General features: G+C 57.3%; 1 protein-coding gene across 2 annotated transcripts in view; it reads right to left on the reverse strand.

The window, feature by feature from the left end:
- The window catches only part of DCHS1 (dachsous cadherin-related 1), a 158,817-nt gene that overhangs the window by 116,161 nt on the left and 22,116 nt on the right, over positions 1-20,540 (reverse strand). The window contains exons 1-2 of one of the 2 annotated variants that reach the window (XM_045025224.1): positions 18,862-19,075; positions 10,871-12,699 (exon numbers count right to left, since the gene is read on the reverse strand). In XM_045025224.1, coding sequence (XP_044881159.1) covers positions 10,871-12,622 — 1,752 coding nt within the window. In that variant the 5' untranslated portion in view covers positions 12,623-12,699; positions 18,862-19,075. Of the gene's footprint in view, positions 1-10,870; positions 12,700-18,861; positions 19,076-20,540 lie in introns of those variants that run through there. The other variant, XM_045025235.1, reaches the window with a different exon arrangement.

Genomic DNA, 20,540 nt, shown 5'->3' on the forward strand with positions numbered 1-20,540 from the left:
GGCTGGATCCAGGAAGACACAGCTCAGGCGATGGACAGAGACAGGAGTGCAGTACCCTGGCAACTGAGCTGAGCCAGTGCCAAGTTAGTTGCAAAGTGCCTGAAGGGCCAAGAAACTGATCGCAGGTGCAGTGCTAAGGGGCAGAGTGTCTGGCACTGCAAGCTCCATGAGGCACTGGAAAGCTCAGCACTTTCCCAGAAGAGAAGAGGAGATGGACCCTGCCCCAGGATCTCCAGACAGACAACGGGGAGGGGTGGAAGCAAGTTCTTTATGGATGCCACAGAAAGGGTGGGGCTTCAGGAGGGATACAAATGTGGAACGAATGTGGAGATGAGCGGCACCACTCAGGATGGGCCCTGAGAAGCTATGGTCTCTTATGGGCAGGGTTTGGGGCCTGGTGAGTGTCTGCAAAGTGGGCCTGGCGGGTATGGAAATCCCATGAATATGGAGTGCGGAGCTGACATGCGTAGCTCAGGCTGGCACCACTGGCAGAGCAGCAGGGAGTTGAAGAGGGAGTTGGGAGGGGACAGCAGTGGGGATGCTGTATGGGGCAGGGGCACTGCTGTGTTATGGGGCTGGAGAGGAGGAGCACAGTGATTGGGCTGGAAGTGGTGAAGAATGCATGAGGCCAGGCGATGAGGACTCAAAGAGGATGTCTAGGTTATGAGCCTGAATGATGGAGAGGGTGGGAGTGGGTAGGTGTTGCTGAGAATGACTGAGAATTGTTCAGGGGTTTGGGGCTGGGCTTTTGCCATGCAGAGGTGAGGATGAGATGCCCAGGAGACATTAGCAGCAGGCCACAAAGCGGGATCTGACACATCAGAACAGAGATGGGAGTCACTGTGGGGGGATGAGTGTTGAGTCCCATGGGACCCCCCAGCAGAAAAGAGGGGGAGGAACCACCAACAAGGGGGACAGAGAGGTAACAGGGGAGCCAAGAGGGGGTGGTGCAGGAAGCATGAGAGGACCTAGAGGGGAAAATGCCATGAGAGGTCTTGGCAAGAGCGCTCTGGTGAAATGAAGGGGGAGGGTCCAGCAAGGGGGAAGCAGCCACACACTCCATGGGGTTAGGGGAGTGTACAAAGGGATAGGGAGGGCAGCAGGGGTTGGGGTGGGAGAGGGGAGTATATGAGGAGGAACATAGGAGAGGGCATATCAGGGGGTAGAGGAGGAAAGTATAGGAGCATGTGAGGGGGCTGAGGACTGGGGTGAGAGAGGGCGGGGAGTGTGTGAGGGGAGTGTTAGGGGGAGCATGGGAGAGGAGCGGTGGGAGTACATGGGGCAGGGGGCTGGGCTAGGTTGGGGGAAGGAAGTGTGTGAGGAGGAGGATAGGACAGGAGGGCAGTGGGGATTGGGGAGCTGAGGGGAAGGGGAGTGTGTCAGGGGGCTGGGGTGAGAGAATTTGGAGGGGGAAGTGTGTGATAGGGCTGGGGGTTGGACGTGGGAAGGAACCATATGGAAATGTGGGAGGGCAATGGGAATTGGGATGGGGGAATGTATGTGGGACGCTGTATGAGGGAGACAGGAGGAGAACATGTAAGGAGGTGGGGGAGGGTAATTTATGAGGGGAGGAGAGTGTGAGGGACATGGGGAGGGGAGTGTCTGAGGGGATGGGAAGCTTGTCAAAGGGGTTGGGATGGGGAACATATGAGGGGTGGGGAGTGTCTGAGGAGGAGGGGAATGTATGAACAGGACACCAGGAGGGGAGGTGTGAGAGAGATGGGGATGGGGTGGAGGTGGAGTGGGGAGGGAAGAGGAGTGTGTGAGGGGGCTAGGGATGGGGTGGGGAGCATGTGAGGGGGCTGGGGATTGGGGTGGGAAGGGAGGGAGCATAGTATGGGGAGGGAAGAGGAGTGTGTGAGGGGGCTGGGGCCTCTCCGCTGCAGTGGAAAAGCTGCTGCAGCTCCAGGGGAAATGCTACTTGAATTAATCATGGCGCTGGCTGCCGTGCCAAGCCCAGGAGGAGGTTGCTGGCAAGGGGAGGAAATAACTTTCACAGGAATTTGGAACAAACGTGGCTCTTCTGGCTGAAACAGCAACACTCACCTCCCTCACAACTCTCCTCCCCCATGTACCACCACAGCCCCTTCCCCTCCTCCCATGGACCCTCCTGGCCCCCATACATCCCTCCACCTACTTCCCTTTTTCCCAGCACATCCCCCTCCTACCACCTGCCTCTCCTCTAATCACCACACTCTTCTCTCCCTCTTCCACATCTCCCCATCCATTCCCAGGAATTGCCCCACTAGGTCCCTCAGGGGGAATCTGCAGCACAGAGCTCTGAAAACAGGATCTTCCTAACCCCTTCTCCCATGGAAAACTTTGTGCACCATAATTTTCTCCCACCTGCCCCCATTGCTCTCTCCAACTGAACAGTTTGTGTGCCATTATTATCCCCCCAAACTCACTCTCCAGGGAATAGCCCGTGCACTATTATTATTATTATTAGATGCAAAACCCAAAAAACTCATCTCCTCACATGCCTCCCTAGGACTTTCACAGGTCATATCTGGTCCACTCTACACATCTGGTCATAGCTTGTACCTGATCTTGGACCTATATCAAGACAGAGGACATTAGAACCTGGCCGCTGTCTTGGACTGACAATCACCTCATTAAGGTAGTGGCCATAGACCTTCCAGCAACAAAAAAGACCTATGATCCGTATTCAACCACAAAGAGTCATGGATTTCAACCATTTCCAAAGCTTGCTAAAGGACAACAGCACGCACTCACAACACAAGGAGTCAAGCATATGGTGAATCATTACTATTCTACATTGGCCTTGACTGCTGACAAGCTGGTTCCCAAACAGCACCTTGCTTCCCATTTCTCGCACAGATCTTCTTGGTTTTCTGACATCCTGCACTGGATGAAGAGAGAGGTGCAGCAACAGGCAGAAAACAAAGGTCATCAGCCAACAAAGGATCAAACATAAATTCTTCTTTGAGTGATTGCTCATATCCATTCCAGTTAGGTGTGTGCGCGCCGCGTGACGAAAGTGCACGCGGCGCGCACACACACCTAACTGGAATGGATATGAGCAACACATCTCGAAGAACAACAGTTACAAAGGTAAGTAACCGTTTTTTCTTCTTCGAGTGATTGCTCATATCCATTCCAGTTAGGTGTGTGTGCGCGCCACGTGCACTTTCGTCACGCGGCGCGCACACACCTAACTGGAATGGATATGAGCAACACATCTCGAAGAACAACAGTTACAAAGGTAAGTAACCGTTTTTTTCCTCAAAGTCTATGCTGAGGCTGTATTACAGGCCAAGAGAACCTGTCTATCAGCCTCCATAGAAACTGCCAAATCCAGCCCCAAGGAGCAATCTAGGGTGGTAAACTGCTTCATCAATCTTTGGTGCCTAGAGTCTGCATCAGAGCTGAGCACCAAGCGCCGCAAAGAACTATCACACACATTCGGGAAGCCTTCTCAAAATGCCCGGATCTGCCCTGGCTGCACCCACCAGCTAACAGCCCCCCTGCAGAATTCAGCACTATCAACCAGGAGATATTGCTGTCTCACCTGAGGTGAGAGACATCCAAGGGAATGCACTAAAATGGTTTGAGTCCTCCCTGGAGGGATACACCCAAAGAGTTGTGATGGGAGACTGCACCTCCACCACTAGACCTCTCACCTGCAGGGCTCCACAAGGATCAATTGATATTTTCTCTCTTATCCTTTTCAACATCGACATGCAACCACTAAATGGTCAGACAACATGGACTGAAGCACCAGCAATATGCAGATGACACACAGCTTTACCTATCCTTCACCACATAGTACCACACCACTACCACCAACGTGACCCAGAGCTTTGATGAGATCAACTCATGAATGAAAGACAACTGGCTGAAATTGAACCCAAGCATGACAAAGGTGATACTGGTGGGAAAAGGAAAGTATTTTGAGGCATTTTCAGCCATGATGCAGTCTCCTTTGATTGAAAGTTCATATCCACAATTGGCTAATTCAGTCTGTAGTCTAGAAGTACTCTTGGATTCCTCGCTGAGCTCTCACATCGCAATGGTCATGAGTAATGTTTTCTACCATCTCTGGTTGGCTAGGAGACTCCATCCGATCCTGACAGGCAAAGACCTGGACTCAGTTATTCATGCCTTCATCACCTCTGAGCTGGACTACAACGATGTGATATACCTCAGCATGAAACCTTCAGCACTTAGGAAACTCCAGCTAGTACTGAAAGCTGCAGAATGTCTCTTCAACAACACAGGCTACGGTAAGAAATATCACACCTGTCCCCACTTTCTACATCGGCTTCTCTCAAGCATTTTGAATCAAGTTCAAGGTCTCGGTTCTTATCTTCAAAGTGCTCTATGGCCTGGGCCCAGGACTATCTAAAGTTCTGGGATGAAGACAGGTTTCAGAGTACCAGCCGTGTTAGTCTGTATCCGCAAAAAGAACAGGAGTACTTGTGGCACCTTAGAGACTAACAAATTTATTTGAGCATAAGCTTTTGTGGGCTACAGCCCACTTCATCGGATGAAGACAGTAGTTGACTGTTTGTTCCTCCAGCACAATGGAACTCTCAACAATAAGAGTGAAGCTAACCTGTGCAGGAGACAGAAACTTCTCCAGGTGCAGCATGAGACTGAGAAATGAACTCACCCAGGAACTAAGAACCATCACAGATCTCACCACTTTCCCCTCCAAGTGCAGAGCATGTCTTTGATCCTACCTTCTGTAATACAAACACATAGCAACAGCTATATTTATTTTAAAAAATAATTTAAAAAACATACCTAAACAAGACACTTCACTGCACACACTTTTCCAGCTGGTGAGAGGATGAGAGAACAAACAACACATGACAGATGTGTAGTCATGTTGCTTAATGCACTACTGGAAGGCACTCAAATACTACGTCATGAGTGCAGTACCAAAACCTACACAGAATAGAATAGAATGGAATAGAATCCACCCCATCACTATCTTAAATGGAACAGTCCATGCACCATTATTTACCACCCCCCATCACTCTCTCCAATGAACAGTCTCTGTACTATAGTATCTAAGGAGCTCTGGGTCTGACTGTGAGCTGCTAAGGCAGGCATGGCTGTCGAGACACCACCATCCCATTGTGCAGCAATGCGGGTGGGTAATGCCTCCACTCGCCACTGCTCACAAGTCTTCAGCCAAGAGGGAACGAACTGCAGTGGTTGAGAGTGGCAGTGCAAACTGTCTGTGTTGTGCCCCTCTGGGGCCTGGACAACTCCCTGAGCTTCTCAGACTCAGTTCCTCCTCAATGGGTCTCAGATACAGTCTCAGATGCCCTTGCTGCAGTTCAGCTATTTGCCATAATCCCTTGGTCTGGTTTCGTCTCTCCAGGGCTCAGATATTTAATATCATTTTTTGATGAAATCACAAGTTTGGTTGATAAAGGTAACTGTATTGACACAACAGACTTAGACTTCTGCAAGGCATTTCAATGCCATGTGATCTTCTGATCCAAATATTAATTCAGTCCACTAACAAATAGATTAAAAACTAGCAAACAGACCGCAAAAAATAACGGTACGGATCTGTTCTCAGCCCAATGCTATTCAATTTCTTTTATCAATGATTTGGTAGAAAATATGAAATCACTGCTGGATAGCTTATCACTTGGCAAATTCAGCTCATTTGAACAAAACGTGTTTTAACATAGCCAAATGCAAGGTGGAACATAGGTCAGTTACAGGGAGGGAGACTGTATTTTTGGAAAGCAGCGATATTAAAAATGACTCAGTGATCATGCTGAAAACCAGCTGAACTTGAGTTCCCAGCAGGATCCTTGGTTGTATGAGCAGGGGACTACCCAATAGGAATAGGGAGGTGGTGTTACCTCTGTATACAGCATTGGTGAGACTGTTATTGGAATGGTTTGGGGCCTGGAACCCCTGACGTATAGCAAGAGACTTAGGAAACTCAATCTATTTAGATTATCCAACAGAAGGTGAAGGCCAAGCTGGTGTGCTGAAACCAGTCATGTTGGCCAAAACTGTTTAATTGTTTCCTTGTTCTCCCATCAGTTTGTATCCACCAGTTGTCTTTTGTCCTATACTTAGATTGTGAGCTCTTTGGGGCAGGGGCTATCTTTTGGCTCTGTGTTTTCACTGGGGCTCCCTGGCACTACAGCAATACAAATAATAAATAAAAATAAGATGACTCAGTCACGGTCTAGAAGTATCTACATGGCAAAGAGATTTCTGAGAGAACGTGGCTCTTTATCTCACAGACAAAGGCACAATGAGATCCAATGGCTGGGAGTTGTAGCTAGATAAATTCAGACTGGAAATAAGATGCAGATTTTTAAGAGTGCAGAGAATGAACCACTGCAACAACTTACCCAGGGATGCGGCGGATTCTCTGTCATTCAGAGTCTGTAAATGGAGACAGGGTGTCCTTCTGAAAGAACCATTCTAGCTCAGCCAGACATTCGGGGTTGGACAGAGGAGTTACTTAGAGGGATTCTCTGGCCTGGACTCTGCAGGAGGTCCAACTGGATCATGAGGCACTAAAAACTAGGGATTTGTGCCCCCTGGGCTCTGCTCGGTTCCTCAGGCCTGGCTCCCCCTTGCTAGGGCTCAGTGCCGAGCCTAGTTGCCTGCCAGGCTCCTTTCCCATCCTCTCACGTTTCCCGGCTCAGAGGAAGCAGCAGCAGATGTGTGAGCTGTTTGCTTTGTGCTGTGGCCACGTGGGAGTTACCTGCACTCGGCCCAGACGTGCTGTTTCCAAACGAAACATGAGGACTGAGCCAAAGGCCCGAAATCCAGCCAAACCCTCAGCCACTTTGGCCTGCTTGGACAGCTCCCTCCGCTTGCATGATTCAGAGGAGAAGAGCCTCCAGCTGCAACCCCACTACACAAGGAGTGGAGGCCCGCTGCCCAGGGCCTGCTCCAGCCGCTAACAGCCACAGCTGCCCTCCCTCCAGGGCAGGTGCGGAGTCTGTGGAAGTTCAGCCAGAGACAAGAGAGGCCTTCAGAGGCAACGTTCCTCCTTCCCAGGCCCTGCACCAGCAACGCAGGCTCCCCCTCCTCCTTCACTCTGAATCAGGGACTCTCCTGCTCCCTTCCCCCTTTTCCCCCTGCTGCTCCCGACAGGCACAGAACTCTTCCAGTCCCTTCTCCCGCAATTGCATTTCCAGAACCTGACTGCCTTTCCCCTCACAACTCATGAACCAAACAGAAAAGTGCTGAGAGAGGCCTCCTTACAGGGGCATGGGCCGGGGAGCGGTGACTGCTGTGGGCCACACCAGCCCCCATGGCTCACCCTACTTCAGCATCGCAGAGTCTGACCCACTGCTCACCCTCCACACACTCCTCACCCCCCTCTACTCACCTTCCCCCATTGCCTCAGAACCACGCCCACCCACTTCTGTTCACCTTCCCCCACCGCCTCAGAGCCACCCCTTCACCTTCCCCCCCACCGCCTCAGTCACCGCTCACCCAACTCCACTCACCTTCCCTCCACCAGCTCAGAGCCACAGCTCAACCCCCTCCGCTCACCTTCCCCCCCACCGCCTCAGAGCCACCCCCTCACCTTCCCCCCCACTGCCTCAGTCACCCTTCACCCCCTCCACTCACCTTCCCCCCCACTGCCTCAGAGCCACCCCTCACCCCCCTCCGCTCACCTTCCCCCCCACCGCCTCAGAGCCACCCCCTCACCTTCCCCCCCACTGCCTCAGAGCCACCTCTCATCCCCCTCCACTCACCTTCCCTTCGCCGCCTCAAAGCCACCCCTCACCCCCCACCCCTCACCTTCCCCCCCACTGCCTCAGAGCCACCATCACCCACCTCCGCTCACCTTCCTCCACTGCCTCAGAGCCACCATCACCCACATCCGCTCACCTTCCCCACCACCGCCTCAGAGCCACCACCCCCACTGCTCACCTTCTCCCCCACTGCCTCAGAGCCACCCCTCACTCCCCACCTTTCCCCCCACCGTCTCAGTCACCGCTCAACCCCCTCTGCTCACCTTCACCCCCACTGCCTCAGAGCCACCATCACCCACCTCCGCTCACCTTCCTCCACTGCCTCAGAGCCACCATCACCCACATCCGCTCACCTTCCCCACCACCGCCTCAGAGCCACCACCCCCACTGCTCACCTTCTCCCCCACTGCCTCAGAGCCACCCCTCACCCCCCTCCGCTCACCTTCCCCCCCACTGTCTCAGTCACCCCTCACCCACCTCCGCTCACCTTTCCCCACACTGTCTCAGTCACCCCTCACCCACCTCCGCTCACCTTCCCCCCCACTGTCTCAGTCACCCCTCACCCACCTCCGCTCACCTTCCCCCCCACCGCCTCAGAGCCACCCCCGCACCGTTCACCTTCCCCCCCACTGCCTCAGAGCCACCCCTCACCCCCTCCGCTCGCCTTCCCCCGCACTGTCTCAGTCACCCCTCACCCACCTCCGCTCACCTTCCCCACCACCGCCTCAGAGCCACCCCTCAGCCCCCACCGCTCACCTTCCCCACCACTGCCTCAGAGCCACCCCTCACCCCCCACCTTTCCCACGACCACCTCAGTCACCGCTCATCCCCCTCCGCTCACCTTCACCCCCACCGCCTCAGAGCCACCCCTCAGCCCCCACCGCGTACCTTCCCCCCTCTGCCTCAGAGCCACCCCTCACCCCCCACCTTTCCCACGACCACCTCAGTCACCGCTCATCCCCCTCCGCTCACCTTCACCCCCACCGCCTCAGAGCCACCCCTCAGCCCCCACCGCTTACCTTCCCCCCTCTGCCTCAGAGCCACCCCTCACTTCCCACCACTCACCTTCCCCCCACTGCCTCAGACCTACCCCTCACCCCCCTCCGCTCACCTTCCCCCCCACTGCCTCAGAGCCACCCCTCACTCCCCACCCCTCACCTTCCCCCCACTGCCTCAGAGCCACCCCTCAGTCCCCACCGCTCACCTTCCCCCCCACTGCCTCAGAGCCACCCCTCACCCCCCACCGCTCACCTTCCCCCCCACTGTCTCAGTCACCCCTCACCCACCTCCGCTCACCTTCCCCCCACTGCCTCAGAGCCACACCTTCCCCCCACTGCCTCAGACCTACCCCTCACCCACCTCCGCTCACCTTCCCCACCACCGCCTCAGAGCCACCCCTCAGCCCCCACCGCTCACCTTCCCCCCACTGCCTCAGAGCCACCCCTCAGCCCCCACCGCTTACCTTCCCCCCTCTGCCTCAGAGCCACCCCTCACTCCCCACCCCTCACCTTCCCCCCACCGCCTCAGAGCCACCCCTCAGCCCCCACCGCTCACCTTCCCCCCCACTGCCTCAGAGCCACCATCACCCCCCACCGCTCACCTTCCCCCCACTGCCTCAGACCTACCCCTCACCCACCTCCGCTCACCTTCCCCACCACCGCCTCAGAGCCACCCCTCAGCCCCCACCACTCACCTTCCCCCCACTGCCTTAGAGCCACCGCTCACCCCCCTCCGCTCACCTTCCCCCCCACTGCCTCAGAGCCACCATCACCCCCCACCGCTTACCTTCCCAACCACTGCCTCAGAGCCACCCCTCAGCCCCCACCGCTCACCTTCCCCCCACTGCCTCAGAGCCACCCCTCAGCCCCCACCGCTTACCTTCCCCCCACTGCCTCAGACCTACCCCTCAAAACCCGCCACTCACCTTCCCCCCTACTGTCTCAGTCCCGCCTCACCCCCCTCCGCTCAGCTTCCCCCCACTGCCTCAGAACTACTCCCTACCACTCACCTTCCCCCCACTGCCTCAGTCACCTCCTGCCCCCAATAACTCAACTTCCCCGCAGCACCACCCCTTACTCACGTCAGACAGACACCTCCCCCACTGGCTTCTCACGTATTTCCCCCTCCATGGACTTGCCATGTTATGGAGAAAATCCCTTCCCTCTGCCCATCTCTGCTCCTGACCCCGGAGCAGCCCCCCTGCATCTCTCATCCCAGACTGCACCTGCAGATTTCATCCACCCTTCACCCCAGACCTCTCATTTCTCTCCCGGCTGGCTGCAGGCACACAAAGCAGCAGCATCCCGTCCCCAGCATGCGCTGTCTCAGGGATTTGTGAGGGATTTGGACAGTACTGAGCACTGACGCTGGCTCCTAGATTATTATTAGGGAGTATCCACTGTTCAGTGATGAGGGCAGGGGACTGAGAGTCTGTATTCCTGGGTTCCTTTCCCAGCTCTGAACAGACCAACTTTGACAGATTGAAGAAGCTCCATGTATCTCAAAGACACTAATCACACACTCATGGAAGTCAAATCCCAGTCCAGCACCAGGGGGTCCCTGATCTCAGTCACAGGCTCTAAATGCCATTGTAATACTGATAAAATTACCCATCCCAGGCCCTGCTGCCTAACCCCACACAAGGTGTGTGTGGGGGGACTCCACTCTGACCCATACACTTACTAGTCCCTGACCCCTTCCCCTTCCAGGTCAGCTCCTCCCACTCATCCACCCCAGGCCCTGATTCCTCTCCCATTGCCCCCCATCTTCTCTGCCCTCCACGTCCCTCCCTCTGCCCACGTATAATATCCCCCACCACTGGCCTTGATCACTTTTCCTGCCTGACCATCCGACTGCTGTGAACCCCAGGCCCCTCCCCTTGCCTGGCCACCCCTGCCTTGTACCTCAGGCTACTCCCCCTGCCTTGTACCCCAGGCACCTCCCCCTGCCTTGTACCCCAGGCCTCTCTCCCTGCCTGGCCACCTCCCGCCCTCTATCCCACGCCTCTCCCCATGCCTGGCCACCCTCACCTCTCCGCCTGCCTGACTACCCTCCACTCCAAGCCTTTCCCCCTGCCTGGCCACCCCACAGCCCGGCCACCCCCACCCTGCACCCCAGGGTGTCCTCCATCTGTCCAGCTGTCCCCTCACCTGTAGGAAGCAGGTCCCAGCGGGTGTGTTCTCCTTCAGGGATACATTGTAGAAGTTGCTCCTGAACACAGGCTCATTATCATTGATGTCCTGCAGGGCCACATGCACTACTGCCGTGGAGGAGAGGACAGGTGTCCCTCTGTCCATAGCCAGCACTGTCAGCTGGGGCTGGGGGTCCTTCTCATAATCCAGGGAGGCAGCGGTGGTGATGATGCCTGTGGCTGGGTCGATCGTGAACCAGTTGGAGTGGGTGTCCTGGCTGTGTAGGATGCTGTACCGTACCTCCCCATTGGGACCTTGGTCTTTGTCACGGGCTGTCACCTGCAGGACAAAGCTGCCTGGGTACACCACCTCGGGGATGCTCTGCTTGTATTCCTGCTGGTCAAAGAGTGGTGGATTGTCATTGACATCCATCACCTGCAGCACAAAGGCCGACTCTGCCCGCAGCGGAGGGGTCCCTGAGTCAGTGGCCGTCACCCTCAGGTCATAGGAGTCTCTCTCCTCCCGATCCAGCAGCTGGTCCACACAGATCAAGTAGATGATATTGTCCTTGGTGGTGAGGGCAAATTTGCCGTCTCCCCCCTCCAGGGAGACATTGACGTTGGAGTACTCACCATAGTCGGGGTCCGAGACAGAGATGCGTGCCACATACTGGCCGGGCTGGGCACCCTCGGAGATCTGTGGTGAGCCATCCTCGCTCAGGAAGATGATGGTCATGGTGGGCTGGTTGTCATTGTAGTCGCGCACATGGATGGTGACAAAGGCTGTGGTGACCTCTGGGTGCATGGCCTTGTCCCGTGCCTGCACCACCAGCTCATGCACCTTCCTCATCTCATAGTCCAGCCCCTTGTTGAGCTTGATGACACCCGTCCTGGAGTCGATGGTGAAGTACTGGTCAGGGTCACTCTGCCGACGGTTGATCTCATACACCACAGCCCCGTTGTCACCCTCATCTGCATCAGAGGCAAAGACCTGCAGGATGCTGCTGCCTGGCTTCAGGTTCTCGGAGATGAGGGTGTGGTAGCGGCTCTGGTTGAAAGCAGGTGCATTGTCATTGATGTCCTGTATGGCCACATCCAAAGTCATCTGAGTGCTGCGGGGAGGGGAGCCGCCATCATAGGCCTCTAGCAGCAGGGAGTACGATGAGCAGTTCTCCCGGTCCAGGACGTTGCTGACCACCAGGTCCAAGTACAGGACCCCATTGGGGCCCCTGCGTGTCTCCAGGCGGAAGGCTTGGCCCACATTCTCCCCTTTGAGCACATAACCCTGGGTGTTCAGCAGGCCACTGTCAGCATCGAAGGCTGGGTCCAGGGGGAACCTGCTGCCAATGTGGGTGTGCTCTGGGATTTGAAAGGTGTGGTGGTGCTTGGGAAATTCTGGTGCATGGTCATTGATGTCATTCACCTGGACATTTACCTCCACTGTAATGCCCTCAGGGGTGACAGCAATGAAGCTGTAGCGGTCCCGTCTCTCTCGGTCCAGCACACGGGCTGTTTTGATGATGCCTGTGTTCTCATCTATCTCCAGGTCTGTGGTGACGCCACTGCCCTCCTGCGCGGAGATGAAGTACATGTAGGCAGTGGTGCTGGGGGGCAGTCCAGCACTGATGTCCCCGATGATGGTGCCAGCTGGCTGCTCCTCATCTATCTGTAAATCCAGGGTGCCCAGCACAGTAGAGCCCTGCCCTGGCTTCAGGCCCCCAAGTAGCAGCAGCTGCAGCAGCAGCTGGGTTGACCTTTTCAGGCACCCCATCGTCAACAACTCCCCGAGGCCCTGGGGATGGGGGTGAAGGTTGGCTCGGTCTCCTTTTCAGTTTGTGCTCCTTAATCCTGCAAGGAATGCAGATCAGAGGAGGCTGGTCAGGAGGGGAGCAGCAAGCAAAGGACAGGAAAAGCATAAGGAGGAGGGGAGCCCTGCCAGGTAACCCCAGCCTTCTTGCTCTGATTCCTTTCCCTCTAGCAGGGAGCCTATGAGACAAAGAGGTCGTTGGGTAAAATTAGACCCAGAGGAGAAAGAGTAAAACCAGGGCAACACAGAGGAGCAGAAGCATTTGCTGGTGCCTGAGGAGAAGGCCTGGGGCTCTCTCTGGGGCTGCATGTCCAGCTCCAGGCAGGCTATAGTGCTAACAAGAAGTTCAGGCTTGTACTATACACTATAAGTGACCATTCCCATTGCAGCTTGTGCTCTTCCTGAGAGCCATCCCTCATGGAATCACAATTCCTGACTGCAACGGGCAAGCGGCTCTGCAGCGGGGTCACAAAGACGCTGGGTTCTATTCCAAGTGCTGACCCTGACCTTGAGCAGGCTTTTCCCTTGTCTGTGTCTCAATTTCCCCCTCTGTAAATGAATATAGATGGGTCAGCTTTCTGAGGCTGGGTCTGTCCTAGGCTCTGGAAGGGTTCCAGAGGGGCTGGTGCCCAGGACTGCAGCTTGCCAGGGCACTAAGCAATGTCATCATTACCAGGTGTGGTCCCTTGGCTCTCACATGCCAATGACCTGGGGAGCACATGGTATCAGCCTGGGAGAGATGTTGACAGGCCCTCTCAGGGCACTCCCCTGGGGGAAAAAAGGGGTTAAGTGTGAAAAATGGGGGCGCCAAACCTGGTATCAACTGGAAGGTGCCATTGTGCAGCAGAGCTGGACGGGGGCTCATGCCCCAGTGGCCAATAAATCAGCAGAGCTCTACCACCCAGCAGACATCTACCATTTAGAGATTGCCCAGCTTAAAACCTGGTCCCTCTGGAGCAGAAGTGGCCCATCATTTTATCCTGACACAGATTTGAGATGCCCCTGAGTGGACACCGTGCCAGGATGGTTACAGCACAGTGGGAATGTGGCAGCCGACTGTGAGCCCCACAGCTGCCCTGGCTTTCCGTGCATTTTCTCCCTGTCCCACACACCCTTTGCCGCTTGCACTCCTCCTTTGTCTCCTTCTCCCTGCTTCTTGGCTCTCTGGCCCCTTCGCTCCCCCTACTGTAGCTTCAGCTCACTGCAGCAGTGAGAGAGGGATGGGCAGGGGAGGAGTGGATGTGATGCCGCTAACACCTACAGCTTGAAGGCTGCCTGGCCCCCTGGGCATTGCTCACGCTCCCCAGGAGCAGACACAACGACTTAGCAGTCAGGAAGCTCATCAAGGCGCACAAGCCCCCGTGCTGCTCTTAGCCCCTGGTGAAGCAGGGCTTAGTGGTCTGCAGGGATGGCGTCAGCATGAGCTCATACTTGGACTCTCTTGAAAGCATTTGCTGTTGGTCCCATAACCACATTCAGGAGCTGCTCATGTCAGACATGGGGCGGCAGGAATTTCCCTGAATTCAGGGATGGAGATGGGGGCTGCTGGCTTCCAGCTGGAGATAAAGCACCCTACAACAGTGTGTGATTGGGGAGATGGATGTGACTGGACTGGCTGAAGCACCCCATAGCAGTATTAAGCCTTTCCAGGGGCACAGAGAGTCAGGACTCCTGGGTTCTATTCCCAGCTCCTGAAGTGGAACTGTCCTAGTACAAAGATCTTCCCTGTAAGCTGCAACAATTGCTAACATGGAAAGCGATTTTAGGTGAACATTTCCTATACGTGCAGTTTCTTTAAACACAGATTAATATCTGGACACATAGAGGAGCAGCCGGTGCCCCAGGACCCCATGCTTCTCTATGGACCATGGTTTAGTAACCACTGCTCTAGGGGCCTGGTTCCTGGGGCTCGATCATCTCCCAACAGGATACAAGAAGTCAGTGGGACTTACTCATATCCTGGCACTGGCTTCAAGTTGGACTTATGCCACTGAGTCACTGAATGGCCTTGAAAAATCACTTCACTTCCCCCTGCTAAAGCAGTGATAATGATACTTACCCAGAGTGGGGGTGGTTCAGTGGGCTGTATGTGTGGATGGGGCAACAGTTTCTGGCAGTTGAGACAGGCTAGGCCCTTGGCCTGCAATAAGTCTCAAGTGACCCAATCTTGGCTTGCTGGGGCCATGCTGAGTCAGGCTAAGGACAATGGGAGCGGAGCACTGGGTTTAGGCCCTTGGCAGAGGCTAGGCAGGTGGGGAGCAGGGGGTCTGTCCCATGGAAGTCAAAGGAGAGAGCGGGAGCTGGAGAGTGACAGAGGGACCAAGGCTCAATGCTGTTGTGATATAAACAGAAGTAGGTAAACTAAACTCCATATTGCCCAAAGGAGACATGGATAAACTCGTTATCCATGTGTGCCATGAACTACCCTGCTGAAACAGCTGGGTTTGCACAGGAGAGCAAATCCCATTAGCACCAGGAGGAAGAGGCTGGGTGAATTTGGAGGGTGACTGGGGAAGGAATGAAGCTGAAGGGCATTGAGGGCAGCTGGTGTGCGTGGAGCGTGTGCAGACTCATATCTCCTGTCTCATGTTTGCCCTGGTAGGGATGGGGACTGGGGGTTTCTGCCTCCCCCCACCAGGAGGCCTGGCTGCTGGATCTTCCTGCTTGTCCATGGTAGAGGATGGGAGCAGGCTGTTTAAGGCATGGGCAGACCTGTATCCTGAGGAGCCTCACAGGCTCAGGCCGGTGGGGAAGGCTGCGGTGACCTCAGTGGATGCAGAGTCACCAAATCCCAACAGCTGCTTCCAATTAGCAGATAGCTCAGTGCAAGGGGCTGGCGCGGCTGGTCCAAGCCCTGCCTGTGTAATGTGAGCCAGGCTGCCTCGCTCGCTTGCTCACTCCCCTCCCTTCCCGAGGCACTGAGCTCCCTATAAAACCAATGGCAGACTCAGCCACCCTGCAGAAAGCCATTAGCCAGCAGCACCCCCCACCACGCCACACCAGGATTCCAGACCACAGAGCTGGGGAGGGGTGCAGAGGGAAAGAGGCAGGGGAGATGATGGGTCTTTAGCAAGGTTTGTGTTCTGGACTAAAATGCACTGGATTCCCCCAAGCAACAGCACCTCCAGCTTCACTCATGTCCTGTGGCCTCCAATACCTGGCACAGGGCTGGCATATCAGAGGTACTGGGAGATACAGGCCCAGGGGAAGGAGAAGGGAGTTATTAACGAACAGGGGAAGGAAACAGCAGGAAAACAGAGAGCACATTTAACTGTCCATCCAGCTGCAGAATTTTCTGTCTCCTGGTGTGTCTAGGGGTATATCTACACTGGACCTCCAGTGTAATTTCCAGCCCGGGTAGCCATATTCACACTAGCTCTGATTGAGCTAGCATGCTAAAAACTGAAGTGTAGCTGCAGCAAGACTGGCTAACCCCCTGAAGATGTACACAGGATTTCAGACAGGATCCTGCTTCAGATGACTAGCCCGTCCTGCTGCTTGTGCCGTCACTGCACCACTTCTATTCTTAGCACGCTAGAATTTTGATTAGAGCTAGAGTGGGTGTGTCCACCCGAGCTGGAAATTATGTGTCCAGCTCGAGTGTAGATTTACTCAAAGTGCCATCTACCAGGAATGGTGAATTGGGCACCACTTACGCCTATTGGAAGGACAGCGAAGGGAGTGGCACAGAGGGTATGACCATGCAATGAAGATGGCTGCAAAGGGAGGACTCTGAGTGACTACAGAGAATTCTTTTCCAGGTATCTCCTGGTGAGTCTTGCCCACCGACTAGATGATCATGATGGTCCCTCCTGGCCTTAAAGTCTAGGAGGTCCCTACATGTGTAAAAATATTATTGAGTCCTAGTCTTCAGGGCTCCCCTGTACCCACAACTTTAAACTCCTAGCTTTCAAAGCCAGACAAAGCCCATCAATGACTGGCAGTGGTTCTGCCTCCCAATCCCTACCCAGCTGGCACGCGGCTGGCACCCCGGCCCCATATACTCCAATTCCCCTTCCAACCCCTGTCCATCTCCTCCTGCTCTGCAGCATGACCCCATATCCACTGCTCCCCTTTCCAACTACTACCCAGCTCCCTCATGGCCTGACACCCTCTCTTACACCCTTCCTTCCAGTCCCTACGTGGCTCCCCCATGGCCTGCACCCCGACCTTCTCCACCGCTCCCCCTTCTAGCCTCTCCCCGGCTCCTCCTTGCCTGCAGCATGACCCCATCTCCCTACCATTACTGTGTATACTGCCCCCCCTCCAATTCCCTTACCAGCAATCTGGGACTGCAAATGCCTTGAGCAAAGGCTGGCTCTGGAGCAGCCATAGATAAACACCCACCCGCACTCCAGACCCTCTCAGATAGTGTACCACAGCCTTGTCATGCATGCAATACACTCCCAGCTGGCGCACGCACACACAATCCTCTCTCTCTCTCTCTCTCTCTCTCTCTCACACACACACACACACACAGAGTTGCTCTCACACACGCAATACATTCCTAGCTGGCACACGCACACACAATCCTCTCTCTCTCTCTCTCTCACACACGCAATACACTCCCAGCTGGCACACACACACACAATCCTCTCTCTCTCTCTCTCTCTCTCACACACACACACACACAGTGTCTCACACACATACAGTGTTGCTCTCACAGACGCAATACACTCCCAACACAGTGTCTCACACACATACAGTGTTGCTCTCACAGACGCAATACACTCCCAGCTGGCTCATGCACACATACAGTATGTGTTTTTCTCTCTGTCTCACACACACAATGTCTTTCTCTCACACACACAATACACTCAGTGGGCACGCGCATACACAGACACACACACAATGTCTCTCTCACACACAATACACTCAGTTGGTGCACCCACACCCACTGCACTCAGCTGGCACACACAGTGTCTTGCACACACAGCTTTTATACCCTCACAGCTGTTTAGTGCACAGACACACACTCTCAGTCTCTCCCACACCCTCTCTATTCACGCAGCCTGCGCAGCCAAAGCGCCCGAGTGGCCTGACACGTTCCCGGAGCGTGGCCGAAGCCAGACACGGGGACCCTCTGGAGCCGCTGCTCCTCCAGACACAGCATGTGCAACCCCCGCCTCATCCATGCACCCCCCTTCCAGGCTCCGCACCCCATTGTCTCGCACTGCCAAGCAGAACAAAGCGCTCGGTTTCCACAGCAAGAATTTATCGGAGAGGCCGTGACCGTGTAGACGGGGGCGGGGATCTCGTTCTTACCCCTCCGGAGCGGGTACCTGGGCCATGGGAGGGATGCGGAGCGGAGGCCGGGAATGAGGGAAGGGCTGCGGAGACTTGGCTGGGGTCCGCGGCAGCAGTGCGGGAGCCTGCTCCAGTCCCCGCAGGAGGAGAGCACAAAGCGGCCGGCCCCGCTGTGTTTGGGCGCAGCCCGCTGCGCGACGCCAAGCCGGGGGGCGTGTTGGGGGAAAGGCAGGGGGCGCGGGACTGGGAGTTGCAGGGGTGCGGGGAGCCGGGGAGGGAGCCGGGGGGTGCGGATCGGGGAGGCGCAGGGTCGGGGGGGCGGGGAGCCAGGGGGGAGGCGCAGGAGCGGGGGACGCGGGGTCGGAGAGCCGGGGCGGGAGCGGGGAGCCGCGGGGGAGGCGCAGGGTCGGGAGAGCGGGGGACGCGGGGTCGGAGAGCGGGGGGGGTGCGGAGAGCCGCGGAGGAGGCGCAGGGTCGGGGGAGCGGGGGACGCGGGGTCGGAGAGCAGGGGGGGGGTGCGGGGAGCCGCGGGGGCGGCGCAGGGTCGGGAGAGCGGGGGACGCGGGGTCGGAGAGCGGGGGGGGGGGTGGGGGGAGCCGCGGGGGGGGAGCAGGGTCGGGGGGAGGAGCAGGGTCGGGAGAGCGGGGGACGCGGGGTCGGAGAGCGGGGGGGGGGTGCGGGGAGCCGCGGGGGAGGCGCAGGGTCGGGGGAGCGGGGGACGCGGGGTCGGAGAGCGGGGGGGGTGCGGGGAGCCGCGGGGGAGGCGCAGGGTCGGGGGAGCGGGGGACGCGGGGTCGGAGAGCGGGGGGGGTGCGGGGAGCCGCGGGGGAGGCGCAGGGTCGGGGGAGCCGGTGGGGGCGGGGTTGGGGAGCGGGGGGGGGGGGTCGGGGAGCCGGCGAGGGGGGGGGTGCGGGGTCGGAGAACCAAGGAGTCCGGCCCCAGCGCTCAGCACTTACACCCGTCCGGCTCCGCTGCTCAGTCACAGCCCGCGACGCGCCCGGCACAGCGCCCCTGCGGAGCCGGGCATCGACTCCCCATCGCGGCTGCCCGAGCGCCGGTGCCCGCTGCATGGATCGCTGCCTCCGTCCCCGAGCTCCGCTGGCTGCTCGGGAGCCGGGGCCGCAGGGTCCGCACTGGGCTGGGAGCGCAGGCTCCTGCTGCAACCCGATCCGGCTGCCCCCCTCCCCCGCTCCCTCCTCACCGCCTCGCTCCCTCCCTTCTTTCCACCCACCCTCCCCAGGCTGCACGATTCATCGCGCCACCGGGAGCCAGGCCAGGGGAAAGAGGGAACCGCGCACAGCTGGGCTGGGGGCTGCCGGCGGGGCGGGGCCGGGGAACAGAGATGGGATGGGGGCAGGGAGGGTGGAGCAGAGAAGGGACAGGTAGGGGGAGGGAGAAGGGAGGGGGGAGCAGAGAAGGGATAGTGATGGGAGGGGAAACAGAGATGGGATAGTGAGGGCAGGGAGGGGAGAGCAGACAGGATAGGGAAACAGAGATGGGATGGTGAGGGCGGGGGCGGGGAGGGGAGAGCAGACAGGATAGTGAGGGAGGGGGTTGGGGAGCAGAGAAGGGACAGTGAGGGGAGGGGGCAGTGAGGGGGAGCAGAGAAGGGACAGTGAGGGGAGGGGGCAGGGAGGGGGAACAGAGACAGGATAGTGAGGGAGGGGGGAGCAGAGATGGGATGGTCAAGGGAGGGGGCTGGGCAGGGCGGGGGGAGCAGGGGCAGCTCTAGGCATTTTGCCGCCCCAAGCACGGCAGGCAGGCTGCCTTCGGCGGCTTACCTGCGGAGGGTCCGCCGAAGCCACGGGACCAGCAGACCTCCGCAGGCAAGCCGCCAAAGGCAGCCTGCCTGCCGCCCTCATGGCGCCGGCAGAGCGCCCCCCGCGGCTTGCCGCCCCAAGCACGCACTTGGCGTGCTGGGGCCTGGAGCCGCCCCTGGGGGGGAGCAGAGAAGGGATGGGGAGGATGAGGGGGCAGGGAGGGAGGAGCAGAGAAGGGACTGTGAGGGGAGGGGCAGGGCTGACGAGAAGTTGGGGAAGCCGGTAGAAATTACCGAGGCCTGGCTTCCCCAGCTTCATTGGCCCTGTTTAGTCAGTCTGCCCCTTGATGGGGGGCCCGAAAAAGTTTTTTCACCAGGGCCCAACCCCGCTCTTGGTGGCCCTCGATGGGGCCTGCTGCATAGGGCCCAGTATGGGAGTAACTTGGATCCACTGCTCCCTGGCCGCAGGATGGCCCCAAGGTGAGGTGGGTAGTAGGGATAGCGGCTGGCTGGAGTGGGCTTGGCTGGGCCAGGTGCCCTTCTCATAGGTTGTGTCTACAGTCCTGAGAGAAAGTGAGTCACAGCCAGGGACCCTGCCTGACTTTCCCAGCTCTAGAGCAGGACTGAGCTGGTTCCCCCTGAGCATCATTCTCCAGTAATCTCTGAGCCTCTCCACACCACAGTGGATAGAAGGGACCTGCCTTTTGTATTTGGACTTTTAGAAAGGAGGGTGGGGGAGGGGTAGCCCTGCCCCCCAATGTCCTGCCCCCTGGCAGGGCACTGGGGGGGCTGCACTGCCCCTCACATTCTGCCCCTTGGCAGGGCACTGTGGCCAGGTGCCACGCTGCCCCTCATGACCCAGGGGGAAAGGCCTGG

This window comes from Mauremys mutica, chromosome 1 (assembly GCF_020497125.1).
Source record: "Mauremys mutica isolate MM-2020 ecotype Southern chromosome 1, ASM2049712v1, whole genome shotgun sequence".
Classification (NCBI taxonomy): domain Eukaryota; kingdom Metazoa; phylum Chordata; order Testudines; family Geoemydidae; genus Mauremys; species Mauremys mutica.